Genomic DNA, 18,740 nt, shown 5'->3' with positions numbered 1-18,740 from the left:
AATACATAAACATTGATGATATATCTCTTTGAGTTTAGAAGGCTTCGACAGTTCTGCATCGATAACCCGAAACGTTCATATTTTATTTTACTTTTATTTAGTAATTTTATAGAAACCTACAGTGCATTAGTACATCATAAATTTCATATATAATAAATAAAAAATATTAACGAATCATCTTCACCAATGAAATATTTATTCATTGTGGTGTTACGCGAATGGATGGAGTAAGGAATGAGTACATAAAAGGAAGTTTGAACAGGGCCGGACCGTAAGTTTAGAAGGCCCTGGGCTAACACTACTTATGGGCCTACCTAAGACATATCTTAGCGTAGACTTGAAACCATACGACCTGTTGAATTTTATAAAGTTATGGATTCTTTCGCGTTATCGTCTATTTTTGCTTTGACTTGACTTAGCTGAGCCTCCTTGAAACCACGGGGCCCTGGGCTGAAGCCCAAAAAGCCATGTGGTAGATCCGGCCCTGACGACCAAAGAAACGGTGGATGGATTTTGTGAAAGACGAAATGGTTAGAAAGAATGTTAATAGTGAGATGACGTCCGACGGAGAAGTATGGAAGAACAAAACATGCTGCGCCGACCCCAAGTAAATTGGGATAAGGGCAGGAGGATGATACCAGTGAAAGATTTACTTATATATTAATATAGATTCAGTTATATCCGTTTGTTTCAACAGTCTCTGTTTTTTTTTTCGTTCTAAAGGCTTAGGATGATGTATTTGTTCATTTATTCGTTTATACTTGATAACCAGTTTGCTAACGACATAATTCGGTGACATTTACCTAATTACCATATAAATCGCAATCGTGGCCGTGAAATCGGTTGTGTTTCCGGTTGTCTCGGATTTCCGGTGTTTATGAAGCTCTCGGAATAGAATGTATTATTTTATAATCATGATATTCCATTAAGTTTTTATGGAATCCGAAGTTTATTAATTAATTTTCTGATGGTGATATTGTTTATTAATGCTAATATCCGAGATATATAAGCCGAGATGGCCCAGTGGTTAGAAAGCGTGTATCTTAACCGATGATTTCGGTTCAAACCCAGGCAAGCACCACTGAATTTTCATGTGCTTAATTTGTGTTAATAATTCATCTCGTGCCCGGCCGTGTAGGAAAATAATGTCTAATTTCAACGAAATTCTGCTACATGTGTATTCCACCAACCCGCATTGAAGCAGCGTGGTGGAATATGTTCCAAACCTTCTCCTCAAAGGGAGAGAGGGATTTAGTTCAGCAGTGGGAAATTTATAGGCTGTTAATGTAATGTAAAAAATGTAATGCAAATATCCGCTTAGCTCACTTTTATGAATCGTTATATGAAATAACTACGACTAACCGTGTCTTTGCGGATAAAATATATTTTATTAGTGCATGTTCGGCGAGATAGATATCTTTATCTAATCCCGAATGTGATATTTTTAACGAGCTTGTACTGTGACAAGAATGAAATTTTGTATGAAGCGAGTGACTGAAGTTAAAGAAGGGTATTTATGTGTTCCATTAGCCGTTCCAGTGAGCCGGTGTAACTACAGTCACAAGGGACATAATATCTTAGTTCCCAAGGTCGGTGGCGCTTTGGCGATGTAAGGAATGGTTAATATATTTTTATAGCGCCATTGTCTTTGGGTGGTGGTGACCACTTAACATCAGGTGGCTCATTTGCTCGTCCGCCTACCTATATCATAAAAAACGAGCTACTTTTAAAGCGCCTCAGTATTATGTTACAAATATTGAATCAAAATTTATAATATGACTCGTTTGTTACCGTAGGTATAGCCCGACACAAGCTGTCAAAATCCTGTGAAAATTCGTAAAACCGATCGCATCCGAATTAAGTGCGTCTTCAAAATCATCCAACTATTTATTTGTTATGCGAAAATAATCTTTACGCAAACGTAATAGTTTATAAGGTCATATAACCAAATACATTCGCCAAATTGACGATTAATTGTTTTTTTTTTTTTAATTTTTCCATGCTACCTTCAAATTGTGTCGTACTATACCTGTAACCCCAAAGGGTTACAGGTACCTACTATATCAGAAACTTGCCTGTAACTGTATACAGTGTCCATCTTAATCAGCAAAACGATGTGAGCAAAAACAAGCTCATACAATGTAACATTGTTAAACTCGAACTACGTCAAAGAAAAATAAAATATTAAAGTGATGTACTTCTAAATTAATTTCCCATTCAAAGCGGTGTTTATATAGAAGATATGTATGTGATCATTTAAGGTGTTCAGTAATACGGAATTAATCTGCTCTAATGGTACATTAGTTACATATATAAATGTATTAGTTGTCGCCCGCCGCTTCGCTTGGATTTTAGGGACTCGTCAGATATTATACCGCCAAACAGCAATAGTTAGTATTGTTGTGTTTCGGTTTAAAGGGTGAGTGAGCCAGTGTAACGTCTTAGCTCCTGGGGTTAGTGGCGCACTGGCTTCGAAAGGAATGGTTGTTATTTCTTATAGCGTCAATGTCTATGGGCGAAGGTGAACATTTACCATCAGGTGGTTTTCTTCTTGGCTAAATCACTGAACGGTATTTGATGTAATTTGGTATGAAGCAAGTTTGCAACCGAAGGAAATACTTTTTCATACCTAAAACCTAACATGCGAAGAAGCTGCAGGCGAAAACTAGTATTTCTTATATTGCAAATGTTTACGTATCTTTGTTTGTTTGATGAAATGTTTTGTGACGCGCGAGTCCGTTTAACAAGTTAGTGAATACACGAACGAAGTTGCATCAGCTCGTTTGATATAAAAAAAACGTAAACACTATAATAATTTTTAATGGAATATTAAACCGGCCACTTTAAAATGTATGACATATGTGTGGCCTAATTTATAATTGTCTCTAAGGCGTCGTTCACACAGTCGATTTTGATTCTTAAGATTAATTTATAAGACCGGTTTCGTAATTTTTAATATCATTTGTTTAATGTTAAATCAGTATGTAGATGATAATCCGATGGTAAGGTTAGGTTAGGTTATAATTGATTCGGTGGTATACGAAAGCGATAGCGTGGCGCCCGTTGAAGATACGGGAGAGGGTATCGCTGGGTTTTTAACGGGTATTTTGGTGTACTAAGACGCACTCGGCGTTCTGGTCACCGGTGAGTCCTACACTTTACGCGGAAGAAATGAGTATAGTGTAACAAGTTTTTCCAGCATGAAAGGTTAGGTTATATTTGTGTCTGAAACTGCGTTCGCTCAGTCGATTTTTGCCAAACAACTCATTGAGAAAGATCGCTTGAACAGACGACGACGCCCAAACATGATTTCATCAAATAGAATTAAGATAAGGAATTAAGGAACTTGGCCTATTAATTTTTTTTATCTGATGTCAAAAAACACGTTGATAAATAAGGTATCTTACTCAATACAAGATTATATTAATGATAAAAAGCGTGGAGTTAGTATTTGTTGTATAGGCAGGATATATATATGTTTACATTTTATATATTTTTTTATTAATATGGTGTAAAAGTGTAACTACTGATTTTCGTGCCGGTTCTTCTCGGTAGTATCTAATTTTCGAACGACAGTTCAAAAGTGCTTTTATGACCCTACTTGAGTTGAGACTATTTTGATATTGATTTATCGATTATGTTTGTTTTAAAAATTTTATCGATTTTTTTTTTATTTAACTACTATTAATATCATTCGTGTTTTCCCCATCGTGTGTGACCTACGCGAGATAATTTGTGCTTCATCGAAACATCAAAGAAAGTCATTAAGATTGGAATTCATTTGATTTAAATAAGATAGCCACTTTCAACTTTGACTAATATTTTTTTTTAAATACTTTGTTTTAATTTCGTTTATTGCTCAATAGATATCGGTCAACAGGAAGTCGATAGTGTACGCAAACCAAATAAATACCAATACAAGGTCGAATTTAACTGATGATTGCGGGTTCAAACCCAGACAGGCATTACTGAATTTATATGTGTTTAATTTATGTTTATTATTCGTCGTGTTCGTGGTGAAGGAAAACATCGTCAGGAAACCTGCACGTGTCTAATTTAAAAGTAATTCTGCTACATACGTATCCACAAACCCCACCACCCAACAGTGTGCACATTTGCTTTATGTCTAAGATATTTAGTATATAGATAAGTAAATAATATGATTTTTCTTTTTTTTTCAGCTACACCCAGCGGCGGTCACCGTCGCTAGTGTTAAAATGCGTTCGTTATTAGCGTATTACGCTGACGCAGTGATGTCTGCGGCGGCTCGCGGAGCGGGCTGTGCGCTTGGATGCAGCGGTCGCGGGGACTGCATGAACGGTACCTGTCTCTGTGAGATACGGTACTCGGGAGACGAGTGCGCGGGGCCAAACCTGCCCTATCATGCTTGTAAGTACCTGGTGTCCGATGATTCTCATGTGTCAGAATGTTACACAAATAGGTTTCATCCAAACCTCTTTCTGTTGCTCTCCAGCTGCTCTCTACGTTTGTACGAGCATGATATGAATTATAAACGAATATATTAAATATAAACTTCATTAAGTTTGTATGCAGAAAGCCTATAAACCTTTTGCTGGGCTAAGCCCTTATTTTTATTATAAGGGCTAGGCTTGGGCCTACTCCAGCTCGTAGCTTCAATGCGCATTGATTGATACTAATGAGTTTATGTGCAACTATTATGAACGTAACGTTTCCAACACAAAGTTTCACGCACGTGTAGTTGCAAGAACCTCTTCTGAAGGTCAATAATATTTCATAATGTATATGAATATACTAAGATTATAGATGCGAAAGTAACTCTGTCTGTATGTCTGTCTGCCTGTTCCTCTTTCAGGGCGAAACCACTGAACGAATATGCTGATGAATGTTATTTGGTATGAAGCAGGCATGAATTCCATGGAAGGACAGGCAAGGACATAGGCTACTTTTTCTTGGCTAACATCAGACGACCAACCCCTAAATACGAACGAAGCCGCGAGCGGCTACTACCTTAGAATATAATAGTATTTATTTATATGCTAGCGATTCGCGTAAAACTGGCAATATTGATGGGTAGATTTAATTAATGAATATTTTAACCTTTGAATCCGAGAGTCAACTGTATTAAAACAGAAAAAAAAATTAAATCAAATCAAAATATTCTTTATAAAGGTTGGCTTAAAAAAGTGCTTCCGAATCGTCATATTACAGTCAATAATTCAATAAATAAAATTCATCTCGTGCTCAGTGACGAAGGAAAACATCATGAGGAAACCTGCATGTGTCTTATTTCATTGGAATTCTATCACATGTGTATCCATCAAAACGCATTGGAGCAGCGTGGTGGAATATGCTCAAACCTCTCCTCCACGAGATAGGAGGTCTTGGTTCAGCAGTGGGACATTTATATCTATTAATGAACGAATGGTGAATCTGATTATTTCTCGTTCCAGGCATCGGGGGCGTGTTCCTACTGGTTGCGTTCGTCTGCGCAGTCCAGCTCACGATATGTGTCGTCACCGAGTACAGGCGACTGAAGGCGCCCACTTTCCTGAGGGCCTGCAAAGTTACGACTCAGAAGATGTTGTATCTGGTGGCATTCCTCGCGTCTCTGATCCGCGGCGCGTATTTTGTGTCTCCGGTAAGTTGATTCATATACAAGATTACAAAGTACCACTGTACCATCCACATATTATGTGTTTTGTCTCCGATCAACTTGTCTTTTGGTGGTAGGGCTTTGTTCAGTGCTCGTCTGGGTAGTTACCACCCACTCAGGTATGCTGCCACCAAACAGTAATACTTAGTAATGTTGTGTTTCTTTGTTGTTGTTTTATTGTTTGTTTGTTGTTAGTAATGGTATATAACTACATAGTTCCCAAGGTTGACGGTGCATTGGAGATGTAAGGAATACTTAATATTTCTTATAGTTACTGTGTATAGGCGGTGGTGGTCGCTTACCGTCATCTGGCCCATTTGCCAGTCCACCTACATGAATGACATAAATTAAATTAAAATAATAATTAAGCTTAGTAAGAGCGGATGACTTACCATAAAAAAAATCAAAAGATCTTAGTAAAAATGTAAAAACTTTTTGTCCGCAGTCTGCATTCCAAGAGGGTTGGGCGACTAGTCTACTATCAGCTTACTACCCTCTGATGATGTCTGGATCGTCACTCATCGTCTGCTTCTGGGCAGAGGTAAGTCCCATAATTATTTGTAAATTTTACTGTACAGGATATTTAGCAAGTTAAAAGGCGGCTTCATTGCTATGACGATTTCTTTCAGGAAGTATGTTACTTGACACACATTGTAAAAATAATCTCGGATATAACTTCGTACGGTTTCGTTTAAATAATTCAACGACGATCAAAAATTCAACTAAAATGAACACCATTTCAAATATTCTTTTTTTGTTACAAAAAAAAAACAGTTTTTTTTTTTAAAAATACTAGCAATGCTTGAAATAATTAAGGAATTATAAGTATTCCTATTTTCCCCTCTTTTTAAGCTTACCACTTGTGTTAGGAGTGGTCAGGTTATCAAATGGTCAGGATCGATCCTGCGGTTTTTTACATCGCTAGGCGGCCTGTAAACCATTGCGCTATGGACGCTTGAATCTAGAAGAACCGTCAAGAAAGACAGTAGTTACTGTTTTCCAATATTTGAGATACATTTTGTTAATTAAATACAATTATGTAATAAATCCGGCCTGAAAATCAATTAAAAAAAAATGTCCATTTGTATTACACATATATGTATAAACATACATTTTTCGAATTAAATATATATCTTGAAATAAAACTAGTTTTTTTTTTTAACGGATTTAATCGCGTATATTAATTATTTTATTTTAACATCCCGACGTTTCGAGCACTTTGCAGTGTTCGTGGTCACGGGCAGACTGATATATATCTTTCAAATAAACATACTTTTATGTGGCGTCTGTGGTTGTAGTTATCTGTGGTCACCACAGTTTCGTGATATCAATTTAGAATGTCATAACAATGACTTTTAAATTTATTATTATAATTCAGTTAGATACGCAATTATAAATGTTTTTTTATTGACTTAGTGTTTTAAAAATGATGTCACTAGTTTTCAATATTGATTGGGGCGGTGTGGTGCAGGCTTTAGCGTGAGGTCGTCTCTACATTATGAAACGATAGTCCCAGTAATAAATATCTATGTATTATAGTTGTTAGACAATAAATTAGTCAGAATACTGCACACATGTCTTTTATATATAACAAAGATGTGAGAGGATGTACTTTTTTAATAAATGTGCTTTTTCGTCTGAACTGAACGATAACGATCAAGTTTTATGAGATTCAGCCAAAGACGGACAAACAGATGGACGAACAACTTAGTCTCATATGTAATCGGGTCCCGTTTTACCCTTTGGGTACGAAACCCTAAAAATGTCTCATCGTTTGTTAGAATAGACCATTACAATGAGCCGTACTTTTGTATATTGTACGCACATACGAGGTTTTTTATTTTTTGTGAAAAAGCTTGAAGAATATCCAGGAAGAATTACAAATAATGTATTTTAACGCGTACCAGTTTTGACAAAGAACTATAATTAAATTAATTAAAAAAAAAAAACGCTAATCCAAATCGAAGGGAATCCTCTCTTAATCCAATGTAGCAATTAAATTATAAAACGATTAATGTAACGGCGATGACGATGTCCTGATTTCGACGGCGACCATTACCAAGGGAGACAAGCCATCAGTGGCGCTATTCAGGTTAGCAACTGTTGCTATTAAATATTTGTTGCGGATTGATACATGTTGCAGTCGATAAATCAGTATTATGGAGTATTATGTTACGGCATAGGTCCATAATACTGATTTATATATATTTTTTAAACGAGATGGGCCAGTGGCTAGAACGCGTGCATCTTAACCGATGATTTCGGGTTCAAACCCAGGCTGACACCACTGAATTTTCTTGCACTTAATTTGTGTTTATAATTAATCTCGTGCTTGGCGGTGTAGGAAAACATCGTGAGGAAACCTGCATGTGTCTAATTTTAAAGAAATTTACAGGCTGCTAATGCTAATGCTAATATTTTTTTATTTGATTTGATATCAATCCGCGATATGCTCTAGCCGTAATAACCATACTGAACCAAATCACCTAATCTAAGCGAACCCTATGTCATTCTCATAATCCGATGGGACGGAAAATTAGATACGAGCGGAAGTTCACGACCAGCTCCAATGAAAAAAATGACTGACTTCCATACAAACTTTCAACACCTATCACTTCCTTAGGGGTAGAATTCCCAAAATTCCTTCTTTAGTGGGCGTCTACTCAATAAAACGATCCTACTCACCAAATTTTATGGCCCTAACAGAATCAGTCAGTCGGGACATGTTATTTTATAAATACAGATAACTAGGCACACGAGAAAGTCAATGTAATAATATGTATGCAGCTACCATAATAACATTAATCAACAGAAATGATAGCGTCCAGATAAACGGAATGGTATGATCATTGGATTAAAAGATAACAAATTGACGTCAGAGGTAATACGATACGGGTTTTGTTCAGTGGGATTGTTTTTGTATGTGTTTGATGGGATGTGTTATATCAAATCAGCGCCATCTGTTTGTGTTTAGAGGAACTTGTTGTGTAGTGTCTTATCGATACGTGTTTTGACGTTTATAAATTGTACACTAGATGTCGCTAAATGTAATTTTTAGTAACATTACATTAACAGCCTGTAAATTTCTCACTGCTGGGCTAAAGTCTCCTCTCCCTTTGAGGAGAAGGTTTGGAGCATATTCCACCACGCTGCTCCAATGCGGTTTGATGGAATACACATGTGGCAGAATTTCGTTGAAATTAGACACATGCAGGTTTCCTCGCGAAGTTTTCCTTCACCGCCGAGCACGAGATGAATTATAAACACAAATTAAGCACATGAAAAGTCAGTGGTGCTTGCCTGGGTTTGAACCCGCAATCATCGGTTAAGATGCACGCGTTCTAACCACTGGGCCATCTCGGCTCTTACTGCATTTATTTTTAATTTTTTATTTCTTACTTGATATCGTCAGGGGCTTTGCTCGTGTTTTGATGGCTCGCTGTCAGGTGTTAGTCATAAAAAGTAGCCTACGTCTCATACCTTGGAGTTTAAGTAAATTCCGTTTCGTGGTTTGGCCGTTAAAGAGCAATAGACAGACGGACAGAAAAAGTAAAACTAAGTCTTTGTGATAGACGGTCAGGCGTATTATTTTTTAATTTTTACACGGTGTTGTTGCATTAGGCGGTAAGATATGATTGTATAATTAATAGTTTAACGATGTATATTACCCATTTTGTATAATATATTAACCGGTTTCGACAGAAGTTGTTCTGTCTGTCTACGTCATCAGTCGACAGGACGAAACGCTAAGTATCAAAAGTATAAAGATGTATTTTGGAATTAGATACGACGAATAAAGTTTTAAGTGGTATGAGTTGTATTTAAATGTAACAAAGTAAATTTATAATATTCATGGTTTACAAGCGGATCGCCCGCGAAACTTCGCGTTTCGATTTACTATTAACCAGTGGCGTAGCTAGGTGGACAAGGGCCCCGGTGCATAGGAAACGAATCGGGCCCTCACCCCCTCTTTCTACCTCCTCTTTAACTTACATAGATTTCTCTTTAAAATTATAGATAGGAAAAAAAGAACTCTTGTGAGCAGGGTCGAAATTTTCTAGCTTGAGGAGTTTTTAAAGCTTAGGGTTAATGGGCCCCCTGAGCTCCGGGGCCCTGGTGCACTGCACCACATGGCCCTACGATAGCTACGCCACTGCTATTAACTAACCTTGAGAACTAAGATGTTATGTTTGTTTTGCCTGTAGTTACACTATTCAGTAACGCTATTCGTTGGTAGAATATCTGATCAGTGGGTGGTACATACCCAGGCGGGTCTTCGGCCAAGTAGGCTCTTATAAGCTCTTTTGAATCTTATAATGCTAATTTTAATATCAAGCTACCACGGGCTCGGTATGATAACTCTACTGAGTAGGAACGGCAATGAACTCAGTATTTACTCTTTTTCAATCGAAACATATACTTATTTGTGTATCTTGTGTGACCTTCAACGAATATTAACACCAAGCTCTTCTATCGTTTGTATAAACCTCTACATTATAATACGCCTTAGTTGTTAATAATTTTGTTATATTATATATTTATAGTAAAAGGGATATTGTTATAGTCTATGAATATAAAAAACGTAGAAAATAATATAGGTAGGTAATTGGGGTTCCACAAGACCGAGGACCAATGAATCGGTTAACCAATTAAAACGCGTCAAGACTCAAAATGACCAAAATACCAACTTCGAATCTTTAACTTGTCGTTATTTTTTATCCTTTAAATTTGTTTTTTAAATTTAATGCCTTTCGACCGTGTAATCAATCTCCGTTGTCGTGCGTGCGGATGGCACGTGACTTTGGCTAAATAATTTGTTCTCTCTGTATGTAAATAATTATCGAAATATTTGTAATAGAAAACATGATATTCATAATAATTTAAGTATGTAGGTATAGTTTTAACATAAAAAGGAGAACATTTGAATCGATGATGATGGTCAATCTAAGTCGATCATCAGCCTCTAATAAGGCTCTCTGAGGACTAAAATGTCTTGTTTGTCTTTGAGTGGACTTTCAGCCTTTTCCGAGCCGTTCTAGGCCGTTTTAGGCGTTCCAAAAAGGCGTCCTTAAAGACTCTCCCGATGAACTGACAACGATTATATGTTAGGTTACAGAGTACATACAAACCGACGCCACCTGCGGGGTCGTCATCCCTTGTTCGATACAATCCGTTGAAGTCTAGGCGTATGACAGTGTGAAAAACGTATTACGTTACGGGGTGTCCAGGACGCTTAGTACACCGGAATACCCACTAAAAAACCAGCGGTACCCTCGCCGTCTCGTCGGCGTGTGCCACGGCATCGCTTTCGCATGCTACCGTGACTGTTTCTGGCTGACCGTGTACCGTGACTGTCTCATAAATTTGGAAATAATACTGAGGTCCTTGCCTTTATCTTTGTGTAGAATATACATTACAAACCGTTATTAACTAACTGTAAAAAGATGAGTAAGTGCATATAATACATATATATATATATATATATTATGATATCGGTAGGCGGACGAGCAAATGGGCCACCCGATGGTAAGTGGTCACCGCCGCCCATAGACAATGGCGTTGTAAGAAATATTAACCATTCCTTATATCACATAATGCGGCACCAACCTTGGGAACTAAGGTGTTAATATTGGACAACATCGCACACATTACTCTGATCCCAATGTAAGTAGCTAAATGTGTTATGGAAAGTCAGAAGTAACGACGGTACAACAAACACCCAGATCCAAGACAACATAGAAAACTAATGAACTTTTTTTATACATCGACTCGGCCGGGAATTGAATCCGGGACCTCGGAGTGGCGTACCCATGACTACCGGTGTACACACTACACGACCACGGAGGTGTTTAAACTCAAAACTCAAACTCAAATTCCTTTATTCAACATAGAAGCATTACACTTACTTATTGATGGTCAAATTAAACACTACCACTGGTTCGGAAAAAGGAACACCCTGACCTGAGAAGAACCGGCGAAAGAAACTCAGCGGGTCTTTTTTTTTAATTAATTAGATACATAATTGTATATGAATAGAAACAGCCAGGAGGGGATCGTTGTCGTGGATCGTTAAAGTGTGCTATCAAACATAAACTCACTAATTGTATAGTTTATACCTTTCGCACACAAGCGTTCCTTAACATTTTTTTTTAATTTGGCAACAGAAGCATTTTGTACGCTTTCTGGGATCCTGTTGTAGAAGCGTATACATTGCCCCACAAAATATGTTATATCCCTTGTTCCTGTATAACTACAGGACTCGCTCACTCACCATTCGAAGTGGAACACACCAAGTATTGCTGGCTGACGGTAGAATGTTGTTGAGTGTGTGGTACCTTACCTATGTGGATGGGCTTACCATTAAGTCAATTTATAAATATTGAATAGATAAATATTTATATATAGATTAAGATAATTTTTAAGGTAATACATGTCAATGACGTATCCTTATCTTACAAGGTGACGTTCATTCTAACGAATTCGTTTCTAACAAATAGTATATTCGAAAAGATCGTTTAAAATACAATCAGCTCCGGGACGTGGGATCATTCCGAGAATTGCAATGAAATACTTATTTTATGTTTTGCAATAAATAAACACGGCATACCGAGGGACGAGTTTTTATATACATATACAGATGTAACTACCTCGCGACGGAATACAGCTTTGCATACGTATTTGGTGTATTCAAATACGCAATGCTATCGTTTCAACGAAGATGCCCGATGATGAAGATGAAGATGTGACTATAGACGTGACTGAAATGAAATTCATTTGGCGCAAATACGTTTCACATGATACGTTACATATATAAATTATATAGTCAGATTGGTCCGTGAATTATGTTTTGTTTAAATTACTATCTTAAAAATTTTGTTGTCGTTGTAAGTTTTTAAGATTCAATTAAATATAATATTACAATCGGTTTAAAATGTAGATTATAGATGAACCAGACAATAAATCACTCCTTTCAACCAATGAGCCGTGATGGCCCAGTGGTGAATAGTTCTGGTAGGCACCATTGAATGTTCATGTGCTAAATTTGTTATTAAATACATCTCGTGATCGAAGAGAAACACCGTGAGGAAACTCAAACTCAAACTCAAACTCAAACTCAAATTCCTTTATTCAATATAGAAGTATTACACTTTCTTATTGATTGTCAAGTTAAACACTACCACCGGTTCGGAAAAAGAAAACACCCTGACCTGAGAAGAACCGGCGAAAGAAACAAAAGAAACAAGAAACTGCATGTAGCAGATAAGATGAGAGAGGAGACCTTAGTCTAGCAGTGGGATATTGTACAATTGCATTACCCTGAGTGAAAATCAACCGATCTTCACTCTGAGCCTTTTCATCAACTATATAATTCCTTATCGAGTACATTGCTTCAATTTTTTTCTTAACATGAGGCTTTGATGTATCAATTGGCAAAGTTAAAAGTATTTGCGGGATCCTTATTGTACTAGTAGAACGAACTGTTGGTAGTTACCAGTTTTTCTGTACTTTCCGTTTTTACGCGATTTAGGTCGCTTTTTCTACCAATATATCAATGATTAGTTATCATCATGGATGTTCATAATATTAAAAATATATGAAGAAATATGATATTAATATAGTTTTTATAAGGTCCTGAACGATTTCAGTCACGGCGACCAATCCGAAGGGAGAATCGCCAATTGAGCGGGACGTTGCCTTAATAATTAATGTGAAAGTTTAGATGGATATATGTTACTAAATCCCGCCAGAACGTCTGAACTTATTTAAATGATATTTGGCAAAGAAATATTCTCCTGATTGTAATGAGCGGTTCCCTTGCCCTGGATTTGCTACTTAACAACTGCAACAATAGCATGGGATTTGTTACTATTTGTTACACGCGGGCGAAGTCGTGGACGGTAACTAGTAGCGCATGAGTTTGTAGGCAATCTCTTTTTCATAATCCGATAGAATACCAAATCGGACTTGATTCGAAAGAGTTACAAGATAAACAGTTTTATGGGCTCCGGGACGTTTCCTGAAATAAACTCAAACCCAATATATATATTTTTTTTAATTGTTCGGGCTTGTCGTTCCTGGGCCTCGTTACTCAGTTACTCGTTACCCGCCTTAAACACTAGACCAATGAGACATTGGAATTTATATGGACATGTTTATCATGGTTAACATATGGCCGGGAACCTTGTCCATGGCGCCGATTCTTTACTAATCTGGAAAGACTTGTTTTCAATTGAATTCTAATTAAATCATTATGTTAACATAATTAAGTCGACTTCAAATAGCTTGTAATTAAGTTATCGATTTATATTCACTTGGTGCCCAATTGGGTACCACCGCTCGTCGTTTATTCTACCACCAAGCAGCAATAGTATCGTTGAGTTCCGGTTTGGAGAGTATGGTAGTATGACTGCAGACACAATGGACATAACGTCTTAGGTACCCAAGGTCGGTGGCGCTGGATAAAGATTAATATGTTTTCAATACCAATGTCTACGGTCGATGGTGATCGTTCTACATTAAATAACAAAAAAGAGGTATTCCAAATTCTTTTTATACTTTTACTGATTTTAAAATGTTACGTTTATAGTAATAGGAACAGTGGCGTAGCTAGGTGGACAAGGGCCCCGGTGCATAGAAAAAGAAACGGGCCCTCAACCCCTCTTTAACTTATATTGCGCTTCAATATTATAGATAGGAATAAAAATAGGATACAGGATACATTGAGACGTATATTAGTAGGCTAAATCCATATGTCATCTCTATTCAAAGCTTAGGTTAGAGGGCCCCCTGAGCTCCGGGGCCCTGGTGCACTGCACCACCTGGCCCTACGGTAGCTACGCCACTGAATAGGAATCATCTTTGATATTGATGGTAGAGAGTAATCTATATTTTTCCTCGTTAAATTAGCTCAGTCGTTCCGAATAAAAATCATATTTATTTTTTTAACGAATTGTTTCTCCGTAATAATCTATACAACGAGACCAATATGCGTAAAACTTGTACCAGAAAATGCAGCACGTTTCGGAAAAAGGTTTTAGTATATTATCATGTAAGTGGCTTCAAAGTTTTACCTGCTTTAAATTTATAATTTTAACGTGACAAGAAAAATAATAAAAATCCGCAGACAATTTTAACTTTGCCGTTTCATAAATTCAAATTCAGTTAAATACAATTATATAAGTATATATAATTGTATTTAACTGATATAACTTTGTATTTTAAATGTACAAGTATTAGTTCCGCGCTTTTTAACACCTACTAAAGTAGTATTAAGCGTAACTCACGCACACCAAGATTTACATTACATACATTACATTAGCAGCCCGTAAATGTCCCACTGCTGGGATAAAGGCCTCCTCTCCCTTTGAGGAGAAGGTTTGGAGCATATTCCACCACGCTGCTCCAATGCGGGTTGGCAGAATACACATGTGGCAGAATTTCGTTGAAATTAGACACATGCAGGTTTCCTCACGATGTTTTCCTTCACCGCCGAGCACGAGATGAATTATAAAAAACAAATTAAGCACTTAGAAATATTAATTAGAAAATTCAGTGGGGCAGTGGTTGAACCCGAAATCATCGGTTTAAATGGGTTATAACGCCTTAACCGATGATTTCGGGATGGCCCAGTGGCAATCTCGTCTCTTACATGTATAATTAATCTCAGAAAATTATATAATTGGGAAAATGTTTTAATGATGGCCTATTTATTGTATCAGGATCTAATTAATTGATAATAATTAGCGTCTGACGTTTGCGTGATGAAGATTGAAGGCTACGTTCCCACCGTGAAAATATTTTATAGAAAATATAAATGTTTTAATGTATTAGTTTTTAAATACGTTTGTAATTAAAAAAGTAGATTATCTGACATATAATTTTGTTTGTCTGTATTATTGGAAATGATTGTCAGGGTTTTTGTCCTTAACAATATACAGTGTGTAGGGTGAATGTGAGGACGAAAAAAAAATATTTAAGGACCAAAATTTAAAAAAAAAGTTATTTTGTTAACCTTAATAGAAATGATGTACATCCTTAAACTAATCTTAATTTTAACAAAATAAATACAAGAACGTAAACGATCTCAATTTTTTAAAATTGAAATGTCTATTTTTTTTGTTGTTGTTAACTAAAGTATTCATTACTCTAGGTGTAGGTGAACGTTAATTACATTAATGTAGAAGTTTAATTTTTGTCATAAAGTTAGTAATTATTTTAAAATCAAAGAAAGAGCATTTAGTCCTACACTGTAAGTGGACATCCTAGTTATCGAATAGTCTGGCGATTTGCCTCATTTGCTTGTATTATATCATTTAAATCTCAAATCGCATTGTTAATCTGGACAGGCCCGCCATAGTCACCACTTCACACGGTCTCGCTCGAGGTACCAACTGCTAAGCGTAGATAGTGCGCGGATAAATTCGCCGCGAGCGAACGTCGCCGTTCGAAAGAACTAATTCGAAATTTGAATTATATATTTTTTTATTCGATCGATATTTTGAAATATTTTGTTTGTTTTTTTTTTACGGATTTCGGTGTCGTGTTTATGTGACTAAGGAGTGACGAAAAATGTATGTTATTTTTTTTTTTTTTTAATTTATAAATCTGTCTTTGGCTCAATCGTTAACAACTTCAACAATAAAAATCTATGTTTTTTGCTAGTAAACGGATCCTTGCATGTTTCTTCTGGTAGAGTTCAGCGTTCGGAGTTTATGTATATTATCGAAGGTAACTGTTACGAGAATAAATATCATATATAATTAAACTCAGTAAATGATAATAGTTAAATAAACATATCTAGAAATTTCCTCGTTTAATTTACAGGTTGATAAAAATATTTGTAAAACACTTTTCGATACTAATATACGAACATATGTTTTTTCGTTAATTATGTAATAAATTGTAAAGTATGTATTAAAATTGTATATTTGATAATATGGTTTTGTTAAAAATATTTTAATATACGCAACAAAAACATCAACCGGTCGAATTTTTTTTAAATTCATATAAGTGAGCTCTGTAAGCAAGTTTATGTATTAAATATAAATCTACCACCGCTTCGTAATTTTATTTATATAGAAAAAAATATCATAATACTAATTAAGATAGAATAATTAATATTTGCCTATAAAACATTATATATTATATTTTTATATGAAGTTTAAAGTAAATTATACTTATTTAAAAACATAAAAATATATATAATGAGTATGTACTAATTCCACGCATATTATCCATCCATTATAATTATAAAAAGTCACTTATAATATAAACATATACGATTAAATGGATCCGCGGTATTTTATCAAATAAACGAATTTGTTTTATTACTAGGTAGACGGGCGTTCCTTACATCGTCCATACACCTTGGGAGCTAAGATGCTATGTCCTTTGTGTCTGTATTTACACTGGCTCACTCACCCTTATAAACCGGAACACAAAATTTGAATATAACATGTTATGGTACGTAATCAAAAAGCGCCACCACCAAGTACATATGTTATACGAATTATTTAATATGCAATTACATTAATATATATATAATATAAATATATCTTAGTCAGTTTTTCTCAGTTTTAGGTAGATTCTGTATACCGAACTTATTATAGTCGGTGGTAATATTCAACTTATAAATGTCATATAACGAATCGTAATATAAAATTCCAGCCCATAAAAAACACCCTTAGGGATGATATTTTAAAAGGGATAAAAATGAGAGTGCTAGTGAGGGGCCAAACAAAAAAAATAATTTTCCAAATCGGTTCAGCGATTACTAAATTACAGAAAAATAATACAATCGTATCCTTTGAATTAAATATTGCCGTCTGTTAGCGATAATGTTTTGAGTTTTTTTATGTTTTGATTGTCATAAATGTTTTTGTAACAGAACTGGGAGACAAATCTTAAAAGTGTATCAATCAATTAATATATACTTCATTCAAGTAGGCTTTTACAAGCACTTTTGATCGGTCATTTTACAAACTATTTAAATGAAGCTACCACCGGTTCGGAATGTAGATTCGACCGAGAAGAACCGGCAAGAAACTCAGTAGTTACTCTTTTTCAACATCTAAAAATACAGTCATGTTAGTTAAATACAATTATATATGTATGTTATGTCTCCGGCTTGGAAGGCAACAAGCATTAACACCAAGCTTTTTTATCATCAATATAATCTTGCATCGAATAATATGCCTTCTTTACCAATGTATTTTTTACGAATGATTTGAATTTATGAAACGGCAAAGTTAAAAATGTCTAAATGTATATTCTCTACGAAAATTTAAATTATAATAATAATGTTGTTGCTGTTTTCGGCTACGGCGGGAAATCTCAAGGTAGATCAGTCAACTACGCGGGACATATAATAGTGCACAAGTCTGTGCGCAAACACAGGTGCACTCTGTATTATATAACGTTGTCGTTCGAATAAATAAATAAATAAATGACCGCGTGGCAATACGCAGCAGTATATTGTGTGTGTTCTGTAGAGTCAGATTTAAAAATATAAGCAGCTATTCAAATATTGGCTATCTCAATAATACGTTCGAATAATTTATTTTCTGTAATTCAGTAGCAGCTTGAATTAAATAGTTTTCCTTGATGGTTTTCACGTCAGAAGTTCTGCCGCCAAGGCAACACTTGGCATTGTTGTGTTCCGTTTTGAACCAGTGTTACTACAGTCACAAGGGACATAACATCTTAGTTCCCAAGGTGGGTGGCGCATTGGCGAAGTAAGGGATGGTAATTATTTATAACAGTAGTAATGTTTATACGCGTTGGTGACTAACCATCAGGTGGCCCAATTGATGGTCCTCCTACCATTAAAAAAAAGATGAAAGTGTGTAAAGCCCTTGGTCCTTCGCTGAAACTGTTCCCGGTCGTGTAGGATTTGAAGATCCGTTGGATTACGAAACTAGAGAGTACATTTTTGTTTGCACACACATGTGCTCTATAATATTTCCTGCGCACTTGGTCACTTGAGGGTGACCATCGGGACCGAAATCGAGCAGGACATGATTATATCATCGACATAATTTCCCTGTCATATTCCATTATGTATTACATACATACAAATATAATTGTATTTAACTAACATAACTTT

General features: G+C 35.9%; 1 protein-coding gene across 4 annotated transcripts in view; it reads left to right on the top strand.

Moving 5' to 3' along the window:
• Positions 1–18,740, top strand: part of LOC125073270 — a 100,738-nt gene that overhangs the window by 49,878 nt on the left and 32,120 nt on the right. For all 4 annotated transcript variants that reach the window (XR_007120039.1, XM_047684021.1, XM_047684022.1 and 1 more), the window contains exons 2-4: positions 4,182–4,389; positions 5,433–5,620; positions 6,081–6,176. Coding sequence is in view for 3 of the 4 variants with exons in the window: in XM_047684021.1 (XP_047539977.1) it covers positions 4,218–4,389; positions 5,433–5,620; positions 6,081–6,176 (456 nt within the window). In the remaining variant the exon portion in view is untranslated. The remainder of the gene's footprint in view (positions 1–4,181; positions 4,390–5,432; positions 5,621–6,080; positions 6,177–18,740) is intronic.

This window comes from Vanessa atalanta, chromosome 24 (assembly GCF_905147765.1).
Source record: "Vanessa atalanta chromosome 24, ilVanAtal1.2, whole genome shotgun sequence".
Lineage (NCBI taxonomy): Eukaryota > Metazoa > Arthropoda > Insecta > Lepidoptera > Nymphalidae > Vanessa > Vanessa atalanta.
This window is presented reverse-complemented; position numbering and strand designations above follow the sequence as displayed.